At 34.6% G+C, this 15849-nt stretch overlaps 1 protein-coding gene across 1 annotated transcript; it reads right to left on the bottom strand.

The window, feature by feature from the left end:
* Positions 1–12233: 12233 nt before the first annotated feature.
* LOC140839719 (uncharacterized) lies at positions 12234–14659 on the bottom strand. The gene is made up of 2 exons (XM_073206639.1): positions 14453–14659; positions 12234–13973 (listed from the first exon to the last, which is right to left on the bottom strand). Exon 2 carries the CDS (start codon positions 13916–13918, stop codon positions 12392–12394), a length of 1527 nt encoding a protein of 508 aa, XP_073062740.1. The 5' UTR covers positions 13919–13973; positions 14453–14659; the 3' UTR covers positions 12234–12391.
* Between the last annotated feature and the right edge of the window lie 1190 nt (positions 14660–15849).

A 15849-nucleotide genomic window follows, 5' to 3' on the forward strand; every position in this document is an offset into this window, starting at 1 on the left:
TGTTGAACCAGGATGTCCCAATCGATCATGCCAATTGGTTAATATCGAGGAATTATCAACTACCATGTTTGATTCAATGGGACTTATATGTGTATAATGCAATCCAGTAGGGAGCATTGATAGTTTTTCAATCACATATTTCTTTCCTGATTTATATGTGATAAGACACATATATTTCTCATTCCCTTCATTCATTGTTTGAGTATCATACCCATGGGAATATATATCATTAAAACTCAACAAATTTCTTTTCGATTGTGGTGAATATAAAGCATCATTGATCAAAAATTTTGTACCATTAGGTAACAAAAATTGTGCTTTACCACATCCTTTAATCAAGTCTACAGGACCTGATATTGTGTTCACCGTTGTTTTTGTTGGTTTTAGTTCCAAGAAATATCTTTTATCTCGGAGGATAGTGTGCGTTGTACCACTATCGGGTATGCAAACTTCAGCTTTGCTCATAGCATTTTCCATATTTGAACTTCAAAAAAATATGCAATGAAATAAAATTACTGACGATACATATATAAATATAACACATATCATAATTGTACAATAAAACATTATTATATGAATACATGAAAAACAAATTATTGTACATTTATATTCTACCACTATATTGTTCATTTTCAGAAAAATCATTGAGAAAATCTGCAGCATCAAAATTGTTCATTTCTATCCCACCAACATGTGGATCATTTCCAGAGAAATCATTCATAAAATCACCAGCATCAAGATGAGTTGAATCACTCAAATGGTCACTGCGTTCAGTGAAGTTGGTCTCCTTTTCTTTCCCCTTTAATGATTCTTTATAAAGTTTACAAAGGTGCTCAGGGGCTCGACAAACTTTGGACCAATGTCCTGGAGTACCACATCTGTAACAAGAACTTTCATATCTTTTTGAGTGATTCTCATTAACACTTGTATTCTCATGATGTCTTTTCTGTGGATGGTTTGGGACGCTCTTTTGAGATGAGTTATAACTATCTCTATTATTTTCAAAACCATGGCCGCGTCCACGACCACGACCAATTCCACGTCCACGTCCACGTCCACGTCCACGACCTCGACCTCGACCTCGACCTCGACCAAAACCTTGTCTTTGAAATTGATTTTGGTTTCCAGGTATAAATTCATTTTTACTTACAGCATTTACTTCTGGAAATGCTGTTGATCCAGTGGGTCGGGACTGATGATTTCTCATTAATAGCTCGTTGTTCTTTTCCGCCACAAGAAGACAGGCGATGAGCTCAGAATATCTCGCAAATCCACGTACTCTATATTGTTGCTGTAGAGTAATATTTGATGCATGAAATGTGGAAAATGTTTTTTCAAGCATCTCAGATTCTGTGACCTCATGTCCACAAAATTTTAATTGCGAGATTATTCTATACATCGCCGAATTGTAATCACTGACTTTTTTAAAATCTTGGAATCTCAATGTGTTCCATTCATCCCGGGCGGTCGGAAGTATAACTTCCCTTATATGTTCAAATCTTTCTTTTAATCCCTTCCACAAAGCCATGGGATTTTTTTCAGTCAGATATTCACATTTCAATCCATCGTCGAGATGTCGACGCAAAAATATCATGGCTCTTGCCTTTTCTTGTGACGTGCATATGCCATTTTCTTTAATGGTCTCGCTTAGACCCAATGACTCAAGATGCATTTCTACATCTAGAGTCCATGGCATATAATTCTTTCCCGTGATGTCGAGCGCAATAAATTCGAGCTTTGTTAAATTTGACATGGTGGTACTAAAAAAAAATTACGATGCATTTTATTAGTTAATAAATATTGCAATACAAAGTAACGGATAAACAACAAGTACAAGTATTTGTAAAAATAAAGAAAACGCACGAGGAGGATATTCTCCGATAAATACAAGACTCGTGAGTATGATAACCAAAATAATTAAAAATATCCTTGAGAAAGCCATCTTCTTTTTTCTTCGAAAAATTTGATGATGAATAATTTTTAGAGAAGAAGAGAAAGTTGGAGTGATTGAATGTGTTTGTGAGATGATATTTATTGGGCAAAAACTAGCCGTTTGTTACCGTTTATGACCGTTGGTGTACAAAAAAATAAATGTATGTATTTGTATAATTTTATGGTAATAATATGATGTATATAATATTAGACATGTTTAAATAATTATGTATATCATATCATAATATTATAATGAGTGTCATAATTTATTTTGTTTAAAAACCTTATAGGCTTTTATACTTGTCGTATCCCTTACCGGGAGTGTGGGATGTCGTCTTAACATCCTCCCAGGATTTATAACAAGTTTATGAAAAATTTAATTTTATTATTTCTAATAATAACATTATATTGTATATTAAATAAATACACAATAAATAAATAACAGTAAAATAAATATTATTACTTTTTGTTTAAAAACCGTATAGGCTTTTATACTTGTCGTATCCCTTACCGGGAGTGTGGGATGTCGTCTTAACATCCCAGGATTTATAACAAGTTTTATGAAAAATTTATTTTTATTATTTCTAATAATAACATTATATTGTATATTAAATAAATACACAATAAATAAATAACAGTAAAATAAATATTATTACTTTTGTTACCTTTTTCTTCTGTTTGGAGCTTGGAATAGTATGTAGGACTTTTAGAGCTTCGTGCTGATAACGTGTTGTAAAAAAGTAAAAATTTATGGTAAAAAGTAAAAATCTCAAACTCTCAAAATTTACCAAACTATACACTTTATAATATTTTTCTCTCTACTCAATTGTGATTTTCTTCACAAATGAGAGATCTATTTATAGGAAGTCTTTACACATAATCCAAAAATAAAATACATCATTACCTACATCATCACACACTAATTTTCAATATTCAACACCTATTTTTCAACATTCAACATTCACATTTTCAACACAAATATTTTTCACATTTTAAATAATATTTCAACATAACGAAATTTTTAGAACATTTTTTATGTTGTTTGTTAATGAATTGTTGCCAGAGTTTTCTTTTAATCATTGTTGTTGGTTTTTGTTCACCTTCCCCGATCAGTTGTAGCCACCTTCTATGATCATCAATCGTAGACGGTGGGTTTTTTTTAAAAATAATTCAAATTTTAAAATTAATTTCAAAAGTAATTTAAAAAAAAAACGTTTTCAAAAATACCCTAATAAGCGCGGACGCTGCTCACGTGCTCCACGTTTGCGGTGTCCGCGCTTACAAAGCGTGGATGGTTATTGCGACGGACATTAGCGACGGACTGTATAAAAAAACCGTTGCTACAATTAATTTAGCGACGGTTGTCAAGACCGTCGCTCAAATTGAATCAGCGACGGTTTACAAACCGTCGCTTCGTTTCGCGACGGACTTCACCGTCGTTAATTCTTATTAACATCATCTGCTCCGGTGGATAATTTTATTTAAAATTAGTGAAAATGAAAAAATATTTAAATTGAAAAAAAAATATAAAAATAAAACTATTTTTCGCTAATTTTAAAACACTTTCTTAAATACAACGCATGTAGGTTAATTTTTTTGGCTATTAATCACTATCATATCTCAAAATTTAAGATTGTGTTAGCTTAAAGCAATGACATGATGCATATCGTGTTTAGTGTATTGATGTCGACCACCAACCTTAATATATATTTAATTCTTAAATTTTCGAAAAACTATATATTATTATTTTTTAATATGTGATAGAAATGTATTTTTAAATCACATTCAATAAAATTAATGAGAAATATTTTTTTGAAAAAATTCAGTAATTTCGTCTAAATCCATATTCACAATGTGTTTGATACGTTTGAATGATAACAATAATTGTTTCATCAGTATCTTTATCAAAATGGGTTGTGATTTTATTTACAAAATCTCTTTATAATGTTCACAAAAGACTATTATTCTGAAATAAAAAATAAAACACAATCATAAGTAAATTATGTAAAAATCAGAAAAGTTATTTAATTAATATTTATTATGTGTATTGCAAAATAATGTCAATAAATTTTATAAGGTGTCAGTCATCCCTGACTCACTGCAAAACCAGGTTGAATAGTAGAGGTTTATGAAAAAACTTATTTCGTGATGAATTTTTTTCTGTTTTTATTTAATGTCTTCATTACAACAAAAACGATTTTTCGCAGCGCGCAAATTCTTTTTCCGCAGCGCACATTGCATGCTGCAAAGATACAAGCCGTTGAAAGTTCAAGATTATCCGCCGCGTACATGTACATGCTGTTAATACTATTATTAGCGTGCAGTGTATGGTGATAAAGAAATAGCAAATATTAGCGACGGATTTGAGCGACGGTTTTTCTGTCGCTAAAATTAGCGACGGTTATTACACCGTCGCTGATTCAATTTTAGCGACGGTTTTGACAACTGTCGCTAAATTAATTTTAGCGACGGCTGTGTTATAAATTCCGTCGCTAAATTCCGTCGCAATTGCCCTCCGCGCTTCCTAAGCACGGACGCTGCTCCACGTTTGCAGTGTCCGCGCTTCGTAAGCGCGGATTAGGGTATTTTTGAAAACGTTTTTTTTAAATTACTTTTGAAATTAATTTCAAAATTTGAATTATTTTTAAAAAAAACCCGTAGACGGTAGATCAACTTCTTCGTAATGAACTTCTATTACCACTAAACTTTGTATAATTTGGACTCACCGCAAATTAATCCAGATTTGTTCACCCTAATAAAATATATATGTTGGGTGCAATAATTATCCCTGCTTGGTAGAGCGATCGAACCGTGGTGTTTGAGCTGCTGTGCGGTTTAAAAGATTTGAGTTGCACCATTAACAATAGCTATAGCTTTTGGTAAAGCGGTAAGCACTCGGTCCTACAATTGGTATCAGAACCAAGGTCACGGGTTCGATTCTCATTGATTGCAAGGAGTGCAATTATTGGTAGGGAGATTGTTGGGTGCAATAATTGTCCCTGCTTGGTAGAGCGATCGAACCGTGGTACTTGAGCTGCTGTGCGGTTTAAAATATTTGAGTTGCACCATTACCAATAGCTATAGTTTTTGGTAAAGCGGTAAGCAATCGATCCTACAATATAAAACAAATATTTTAAAATTGTTTATAATTTAAAAAGTAAAACTGAGATACGGTATATATACGTGGACAAAGTATAGGCTTTCACGATTTTCAAAATGAATAAAGGGTTATTATTATGCCTACATAATTTATACTGATGAAATATAATTTATTTTTTAAAAATAAAGTATTGGTGATATAAGAACAATGACAACTTTTCTTGTTTCATCAGCTTTTCACACTTGCTTATTGATTGTAAAATATAATTCAGCAGCATTGAATTTGTAATCACATGCCATTATGTGATTGTAATTTGTAAGTTCTTTTCGGAGTTCGAAATAGTTTTGACAAGTAATCAGACATGAGTACATGACTTAGTCGCCTGAATGACCAAACAATCGGATATAACTGCTTTTGAAATATTGAATTTGGTTCTTAAAAGATTTTTCTACAATAATCATCTTGTTCCCTGATAAAAATCAACATATACTTGAGAAAGAATGCAGAAGATCATGTTCAGTTCCATTGCAAAAGTAGGAGACAACTGGTCAAAATCATGCTGATAAAGATCGCATCACTTCTCTTTTGAACTGCCTAATTAAAGACATATAATGTGGATGTATTTATGCACGTTAGTGTGTATGTGTTTAGAGCAAGTGAAAGAACAGTGGAATTCCAAAAAGGAGAACAAAGAGAGAGAGAGAGATTGGAAATGTTCTAGGACCATTTGGAAATTGAGGAACCTCGGTATAAAGTTAAAGGTTAGAGGCATCAAAGCTAAATGCTTGGTTCTTGTGACTGATTGCATGAATCCAATCACATGAGTCCACATTTTCATCTAATGCATTACAGCCATATATATCACAGAAATTTGACTAGAAAGACCATTGAGAACAAATTGATACGAGTAATTGATAATTTTTATAAAGTTAGACATGACGTACATTTGATAAGTTTTTGATCAGGTTTATTTAAAGGGAATGAATTTGATCGTATTCGAATATGCTAAAGTTCGTCGTCGTTACTGGGTGCATATACTTATAATATACTAGTTAAAGTTTGTGATGTACTTTAATTTATTGATGCTCTGGATATTTACCGTGTCCCGCTAGGACCTAGACCAAAGCCCTCGGGCGAGCAAGAGAAATGACTGAGGTAATAAGGGGATGAGGTGAGGAGCTTGGGGTAGCCGATCCCCCGAGGCGAAAAGATAGACTTTGTGATTTAATGCCTGAGTTCAGGGAGTTGGTAATTCTTGGCTGAGACTAGGGGGAGTGGATTGGGCCCGCAATATGGGTCAAGATGTCTCGCAATCAATCATTAATATGTCAATCAACACACGTATGGTCTAGGTTTGATGTGGCAAGGCTATGCACAATATGGGTCATCATGCTCCAAAATCATTAACATGTCAATTGACGCATGTAGGATCTAGGGCCGGCATGATAGGTTTAGGGGACGAAATGGGTAAATGTCCTATCATAATCCATTCTTGAGAGCTCGGTCATCTTACTTTAGGCCACATGCACGAGGAGACGAAGGCTTGCGGCTCGGGAATCAGGCACTCACTCTACCCCGAGCAGCATCATTTATAAAGATGGAAACCTGTCTAAATTGCAAATTTAGCCTTGCATATATATACATTTGGTGTTATATATATGATTTGAAATAACTCAATCTAATAAATGTGGAGGAAATTGAAACTAATTAGAATATAAATTGACCATTAAGACAAAAAAAAAAACATACAGATATTCTAAGACACGTAGTCATTATCTTCGCAACCATTTTTGCTTCAACATTCTGCATATATATTCGACTTCGAAAGAAGAACCAATTGAGCTCGAGTCGAACTACCAAAACTAACCAAGATCTTCAAACAAAAAATTGATCTACAAAACTATCCAAACCAAATATATATTATTGGATTAATTAAACAAATCAATTCGATTAATTAAACTTTGGCACGATCACCCACAAACCTAGTATATAACAAGTTGAGTTAGTAGCATGTGAAAAAGCAAATGAAAAAGCAAAAACAAACAAAGAGTCAATATAAAGCGACAGAATAAGGCAAGACCAAAACTCCAAAACCCCATCAGCCTTTCATCATTCGAAGCATCAAATGTCCTGTCTAATCATGTGCTTCAACTTCCCACCCATTCTCCTTTATATATAGTTTTTGCTTCATTTTCTGTGTACTTTTATGGTTTTCTTTTGTTCCAGCCTCAGCTCCCACACTCTCGTGTCTCTTCACTGTGCAATTTTCAATGTATATAATAATGCCATAGCTACTACTATATTATACTGGCTAATAGTTGAAGACTGCTGTGGGAGTTGAATTGTGTGCAGGGAATTTCTTCACTTTTTCGATCCATTGATTGCTCAATAACAAGGGAGAGAAATAAGGAAAGGGTGTGTTTGGAATGGAGACTGCTCCAAGATCTTTGCTTCTTATACGTGTGTAATTATGGAGCGCTGAATGATCTCGGACCAGGCTTCATTCCTTACTCTCCAATTTCCACGCCCAAACATGTCTTATCTCATATATTCTCAGGACAGGTAAAATATACTTCCATTTTCTGGTTTAGAGTTATGATTTCAGTACAAGAGTATTGAGATTGGTGGCTTTTCTCGGTTATATGTTACATTCAGCGTTTATTCTTGTCAATATTTCTATCATGTAGCTAAAGCTAGCTAGTTTAAATAGCTCTGAAAAAGGCATGATTGATTTAGTTCTCTGTGTTTGTCTTGCCTATATATATATACTAGCCAATTGTGTCAACCTTTGTGTCAATCAATGAGTTGACACTAATTTATTGAATAAAAATTTTGATATGATTCATCATATCCGATATGTATGTGTGTGTCACTTCATTGATTAAGAGATCGAATTCGGCTTCTGGCTGGCTTTTGATTGTATCATTCTCGATCATGATGGGAAATTGCCAATGGATTATAAACATGCATTTTAGGCTGATCAAGATTAATGATGTTAGCATGAAACCCAAGAAAAGGGAAAGAGATCACCTTTATAGGGAAGCGAAGAGGCTTTTCCTTGGATTCGATTTGAGGTTATAATTGAACAGTGTTGCATGAATATTCAATGTCTCAGTTTATTTAAGAAAAAAATATATTTTCGGTCCTTTAATTTGTATTTTTCTCTTTTGGTCACACTAAAGTGAATTTGCATTTTCAATCGGGTTAATTGCATTTTTTTTTTTTGCCTTTTTTTATTAGAATTCATCATGCCTTCTGGAAATTGCTTATGTTAAGATCGTGGATGCTGACATAAATTTTTTGAAGTAAACTTGCATGCAACATATATACATTTAGAATATCATATGGAATTTGCAACAACAATTCATTATCTAATGAATCTTTTCGTTATAATACTCTATCCGATAGTTATCAGTATTTATCGATTATGTTCCTATCTAACGGAACTTATTTTTTTAGTTTATTTCCTAGTTGGAAAATGGGTATCATGACACGTGCAATTTTTCTTATAAGAACTCTATGTCGGCATCTGCGACAGCCATATAAGCAATTTTCGACAAACATGCTAGATTATAATATAAAGACCAAAAATGAAAAAAAAGAATAAAGAAGTTACGAGACTATAAAGACAAATTAATTGTTAACTGCACAACAGTAGAAAAATGTAAATTGCGAGACCAAAAACATAATTTTTCTTTATTTATTTAAAGAAACTGAATATATCATTGCAACAGATATTTTTTGTTGGATAAATGAAGAGTGGTGAATGAAAAAGAGAGTGGAGTTGTCCCACATTAAAAAATTAGTCAAGTTTGGTCTCTCTTATAAGCTAAAAGTCTGAGTTAAGTGTTTGAGCCCTAAGGGATACTAGAAGCTTTGAAGAGGGGGAAGACGCTAATGAGCTCGGTGCGTTGCGGTCGTTGACCAATAATAATCATTTTGGACCAATTTATTTTCCGAATAAATTTTGTTAATAGCGCACCAGTATGCCAGGAACGCGCAGCGCGCATGTCATAGAACCCGATGAACCCGGAGTGTGCATAACCCGATGAACCCGGAGTGTGCATGTGCGCGCCTCCTACTGGTTTTGATCGCACCAAACAGTGTGTGCGCCCTTTGGCTTGTCACATGCTCCAGGATGTTGTTTGCACCAAACAATGTGTCCCTTGACTACTCGCAGAGAGTCATGACTCTTCTACGCATCCGGTGATCAATTATAAATAATTCCTCTCATAAATCATTAAGAATCTTTTTGCCATTTTGCTGCATCTCACATTCTCTTCGTCCTTGAAAGTTACAGCATATTTTTGTTCGTTGCTATCAAGAAATTTTAGTGCTGCACTCTCTCGATTCAAAATCGTTGTATTTTAGAGGCGATTGTTTTCAACGTAGAGTATTGTGATACGGACAATTTCGTCTTGCAGACAAAAGAACATCCTTGCCTCTACTTAATGTTTATGCACATTATTCAGAACCGAGAAGAAAGATCAACAACATTTCTTTCCTCGTGAAATATTTGTTTTCGTTATAGTATAAAACGATCGTTTGGATAATTTCAGATGACTCGTGAAATATGTGTTTTCGTTAAAGTATAAAACTATCGTTTGGATAATTTCATATGACTTTGAGTTTATGATCATAAAAAAAGTGGTTTTCTATTATAATGAGAAAGTACAATTTCTCTACTCTCGCAGACCCGTATTTCATTTGATTTATTCAATCTTAGGGGTTTTTTTGTACTTTAATATTCAGCCAAGAAGCACATTTATGTTTCGAATGAATGAATAATTTTAGGTATTTATTTATCGATAAAAAGGCTTACACGTAAAATATATCATTCTGGCATAGCTTTTAGATTTCTCTCCAATTACGTACTATTGCATGCATGGTTAAATTACCGTTGCGGTGAGTTCGTCTTTTGTTTTATCATTGCATCGGGTTGTGAGTCGTTTTGTTCAAGAGATTTTGTGACTTATTAACATAATGTTTTGTTTATCTTGTTAATAAAAACAAATGGTACATACATTCAATCAAATATATTAATTGTCACGACTCTATATTCACGAGTCATGTCAATTCGATTCATATATACCATGAAAAATAATAATTTTGACATAAAAATAATTTTTTTAATGATTTTAATCGAGTTAGAGCTATGCTTCATATAAACTTCACGGCTTCTTGGAAGAACTCGACAGGGATGTTACTAGTAAACGCATTGTTTGTGATGCTTGTGTGGTTTCCTGATCTGATTGTTACCACACTCAGAGACGGATTTATGCATGGGCTGTAGCCCAGCCCACTTTTTTTTTAGCGACGGTTTTTCAGAAACCGTCGCTAATATTTGCGACGGTTTTAGTAAAACCGTCGCCAATCTGGATCGACGACGGTTTTAATTCAAACAGTCGCTATTAGCGACTGTTTTTTGAAAAACCGTTGCTAATAGCGACGGTTGTTTCAAAAACCGTCGTACATCAATGTCTTAGTCCAATCAAGTCTCGTCCATTTACAAGGATGAGACCAAATTGATCCCATAAAATTTCTCTCCCTAGTCCCAAACCCTTTAGCGACAAAATAGAATTGCGGACTCCAGAAGAAATCGAATTGATCATCGGCAAGGCAACAATCCAGGTAAGAATCGGCTATACATTTTTTATTTTGTTTTTTATAGCTTCTCTGTGCGTGATTTGTGGTTTCTTGATTGTTTGTTGTTGAGTTGTTGATTGACTATTACTTGTTTATTTGTTTAATAATTATTTTATTCTTGTTTAGGATTATAACTTGAACTTTTTCAAAATGGAACATTAATCTTGTTTTGACATTACCTGTGTTTACTGCCACTACTGAGCGGGCTTTTTCAGCAATGAAGCATGTGAAGACGGCACTTCGCAATTAAATGGAGGATGACTTTCTTGCCGATTGTTTGACACTCTATATTGAACGAGATTTACCTAAACATATTGATGTAAATTCTATTATTGATGAATTTTATGTTTTAAAATCTCGTATATTGAGTTCAAGCCCCCAACTTCTATTCCTGGATCCGTCCCTGACCACACTTGCATTCTATGTCTTTGTGATTGGTGCATGGAACTACAGGTTCCATTCAAAAGCTTCGTTGCTTCACTTTGACACAAAGATTTTACTAACAGAGTTGATAGATCGCCATGAGCTTGATGAAGAGTTCGATGCCATGCCTTGTATGAAGCCTGAAGAAATGGTACGTGTTAGATATGACAAGTTGCGAATGCTTGGGGCCCGTGTCCAGACAGTGTTGGGATCCGCGTGCCACGGGGATCTTTGTGGGATTATGTTTTGTTGCGGCGTTTATCTTGTATTTGGTTCCTTTAAAAATGATGGCTATGGCATTTGGATTCTACTATCTTAGGCATCCAATATTCGGGACCGAATGCCTACACCGGCCCTCAATTTCTTCCAACGGTTGCCTTCACTTGTGGATCGGATGCTGTAGTCCGATAAATCCAAAAATAGTTGCCATGTAAACGACCTAACGTAGTGATGAAATCAAGAATACTAAGTTACCGACAACATTAAAAATTCGAACAATACTAATAAACGAATTTTTATTTTTTAAAAAAAGTCAAAGCACACATACTTCGGGAAGATATAATGTTGACCCTGAAACCAAATATTTTCAAATATATACCCTGTAAAAATCAAGATTTCTCCTTTCAAAAAGAAAACAAGAAATCCACATTTCGTCCCTGTTTGCAGATGGCTGCATTCAAAGAACCACCACATTTAGAGTGAGCGCTTTTTACTTTGCACAAAGGGATGAATTACGGATGGATGGCTTTGAGGATCAAAAGGATATGGTGTTTATTGAAGTATATTATTATTATTCAGTCAATTCCACGAGCCCTTCAAAAGTCAATGCTGAGCTTTCAGGACAATTGATTTCTAACCATATTCCTTGGTGATTTTAACTGGAAAATTACTAGGTGTCTGATCTGCCATTTTGAAAACTTGTCCTCACTTTTAATACCGGAATTCCATTTCGAGTATTCATCTTCTTGCTTGAGCACAAGTTAAAACAAACAAAAGCTAAATCTGTACAATTACGGATCTGTTTATTGCGGGTTAAGAGATCTTGTACAGATCATTTTAACCCACGGATTCTATATTCTGTGAATCAAGCATGATCAAATGACGATCATATATAGTTGTTCCAGGAAGAATCTGAATTCAAAACCCCCCAAAAACGAATGGCGAAGGCGATTATATCAAGTGAAAGTTCATGACCGTAAGATCAAAATACACATACAATCCAGAAAACAAAAGAAAACAAATTGCCAAGTGGTCTGATATATTATCTTTATTATACAAATGTCAATGAAGCTACTTCGGCTCGGTTGCTACCTTATCTTGGTCTTTCTTCTTAGTTGAGCCGTTTATAGCCTCAGCACCCCCATGATTTTTATCCTCTGCTTCCTTTATCAACTTCAAAATGTCTTCTTTTTTCTCAACAAGACTCTCGATTTTCTTATCGATCTTCTCTAACTTGTATTTCAGCTTGTCGAGATTTTTGGAGTCGTACTTCTCTTTGAGTTTTTGCTTCTTTTCATCTCTAGTTTTCTTTTTCTCCTTTTTCTCACCATCCTTTTTATCATCGTCACACACCTCTGCTTTCTCTTCCTTTTTATTATCCGTTTCAATGGCCGATATTTTTCCATTCCCATCTATCTCAATCTCCCTAGCCTTGCCATCCTGTTTAACCGGATCTTCATCTTTATCAATTTCCTTGTCAGGATTTTCATCTTCTTTTCCTTTGGAGCTCGTCTTCTTCTTTTTCTTAACTTCCTTGTCCTTCCCGTGCTTCTTTTTCTTGTCTTTTTTCTCCTCTTTTTCATCTTCAACTTCTTTGAGAGCTTCTCCTTCGGAATCTTCATCTATACCCTTCTTTTCATTAACCTTCTTCGCTTTCTTATCTTTATTTTCCTCTTCTTCGCCCTTCTCTTTTGCATTCTCCTTGTCATTCTCATACTCATATCCCTCATCGGGCCCCCCCTCCGACTCTTTTTTCCCTGCAGTACCGATTTCCAAATCCTTACCTGTCTTTTCGTGTTTTTTCTTTCTGTCCTTCGATTCTTTCTCCTCACTTCCGTTCCCCTCATGTATCTCTTCTGCCGTTTCTTCATCAGATTCGCCTTTATAGTCTTTCCCGCCTTCAGACTTTTGATCACTCTTCTTTTTCTTCTTCTGCTTCTTCTGACCTTTCTTACTTTTCTCTTTCTCCTCGTCCTTCTCCATTTCTTCTTTTGTCTCCCGTTTTCCCTCTTCTTCACTTTCTGCCAACTTGGTGCTCTTATCTTTTCCTCCACATTTCTCACTCATTTCCAGCTCTCCGCTCTCCTCTTTCTCACATTCATTCTTTTTCCCTCTATCCTCATCTTTCTTCTTCTCTTTTATTTCATCATTCCCATCTTTCTTCTTCTTCTTCTTCTTCTTCTCCTTCTTTTCTTTCCCTTCATCAGATTCTTCTTCTAACTTGGCCTTGTTCTTCTTCTTCTTTTCTTTCCTTTCATTAGATTCTTCTTCAAACTTCTCCTTCTTCTTCTTATTCTTCTTTTCATCGAGCTCTACCTCACCCTCTTCCTTATTTCCATCAATTTTTTTCTTGTAAGAATCTTCATCAATTTCACCTTCCTCATCACACTTCAATTTCTCGTCACCTATCTCATGTTTTTCTTCATTTTCCTCGTTTTTTCGCTCATCTTTCGTCTTTGACCTGGTTTCTAGCTCAAGTGTCATCTTAGACGTTTCCTCGGTTCCCTCCGGCTTTTCGACCTTGCTCACCATTTTCAAATGAAGCTTTTCCTTCTCCATCTCTTCTTTGACAAGAAATCCACCGGGTTGATGATCCATTACAATCCTTCCGCCCAGCAACTAATGTATGCCGCTAACGTTGTCTTCCAAGTACCTAGGAAATAGGGAGTAACTCCATGATCAACCTCAAATTCAATTATAAATTAAAAAGACAAGAACCGATCGACCATAAATCTGAAACAAGATAAACCAGCTCAAGCTTTGATCATCTAAATCAAATAATGCCTTAAAACCACCAAGAAATCCAAATTCACAGATAACATCATCCTCCAGAGACACAATCAGACGACGCTTGAATTTTCAAGATTATTACAGATTAATTATAATTTAAATAATCCTAAAAAAATAAAAACTGAAAAATAAGGCACAAATTTGAACGTTCTAAGCAATTTTCACATGAATATTCACATGGTAAAATTGAAAAAATTCTCATTCGGTAGAAACTGTGACTCGATCGCCCCCCATCACCACTCTTCAAATTCGAAGCCAACCAATATTCAAAGAAGCCTAAGAATAATAAGAACACAATAAGTTAACATCAGATTTGACCCCAGATGAAAAAGAATTTCGTACCCCTCGAAGCAACGCAAATCGATCGATACAAGAAATTTACAAGAACTCCATCCGATTCGGCTCTTTTATAGCGTTTGGGTTCGGTTGGCCGTGTGAGAAACGCACACGTAGGGACGCGGAGTGATCTATTTTGCGGGCCCCTGGATGAAACCCACGTCTACGTGCGTGCTAGCTTACCGCTGTATATGTCGGTGAATCAATGGAAAATTAAATTATATCTGTCATCTACCTTATCTTTTTAATGATTCATAAATAATTTTAAACTTCTCCGCTAAGAAATTAATACAAGTAACGTTTTTTTTTTGATTGAGAAGTTGTTATAATTGAGTTTGAATTACGAGATTATGTCTTAAATTTGAATTTGGGTGAGTTATAAAACTAAAACTTGTGTGAGACGGTCTCACAGATCGTATTTTGTGAGACAGATATCTTATTTGGTTCATCCATATAAAAGTATTAAAATATTACTTTTTATTGTGAATATCGATATTACTTTATATTTTTTATATCAATATTATTTTCATCGAGAAATGCAAGAGAATATGACGTGAATGTACAAGAAACAATTGGAGCTGATAGAGATGTCAATTGGTTGGATATGGAGTGGGTCTGATTAGACCCAAGACCCGTCCCATGAAAAAAACTTTGATCCATTACTCGCTCCACCTCGGTTAAATATTATTCGAACCCGCCCCACCCGCAGTGCAAAACAGGGCTAGTTATACCCGTGAGACTTGGATTTTTTTTAAAATGAAAATAATAATTTTCTTCTCGCATGACTAAATTATAAAAACAAACAAGTCTCTAAATACAACATAATAGAAAACTAATTTATCTCTTCGACAACACTAAACGATGACAAACAAAATACATTCACGACATAATGAATTACATAAAAAAATAGTTATTAACTCTCCAAAAAAAAAAATATGGACATCTCCAATGGATATTAATAAAAATAAAACCATAGAGTATTTATATGCATACATATGAACCGAATATTATCTGACCTATGATCCGTTCTATATCCGGACGATTCTGAAAAATTAGATTTGAGACACGCCGCGTGACCCATTTGAAATGTCTGGGACGGGTCCATTGCGGTGACACCCCTAGGAGCTGGTGTACATTGTATACGGCCACACGGGAATATGTCGACTGAAGTTATTTTGTGTGTATATTATTATATATTTTTTGCTCATAAAAGATATTGGTTCATTTTTTATTAGTTATAAAACAATTAAATTTGGCCCAATCCCAAAACCTTAAGGGTGTGTTTGGTTGGGTGGATTAAATAAGGATAGATTAATAGTCCAATATTTATCGTTAAAATTTTAAGTTGTTTTAATAATCATTTTGACCCGGTTTAATATCTAATTTTATGGATAACTATTTGA

The sequence above is a fragment of the Primulina eburnea genome, chromosome 8, assembly GCF_022965805.1.
Source record: "Primulina eburnea isolate SZY01 chromosome 8, ASM2296580v1, whole genome shotgun sequence".
Taxonomy (NCBI): Eukaryota; Viridiplantae; Streptophyta; class Magnoliopsida; order Lamiales; family Gesneriaceae; genus Primulina; species Primulina eburnea.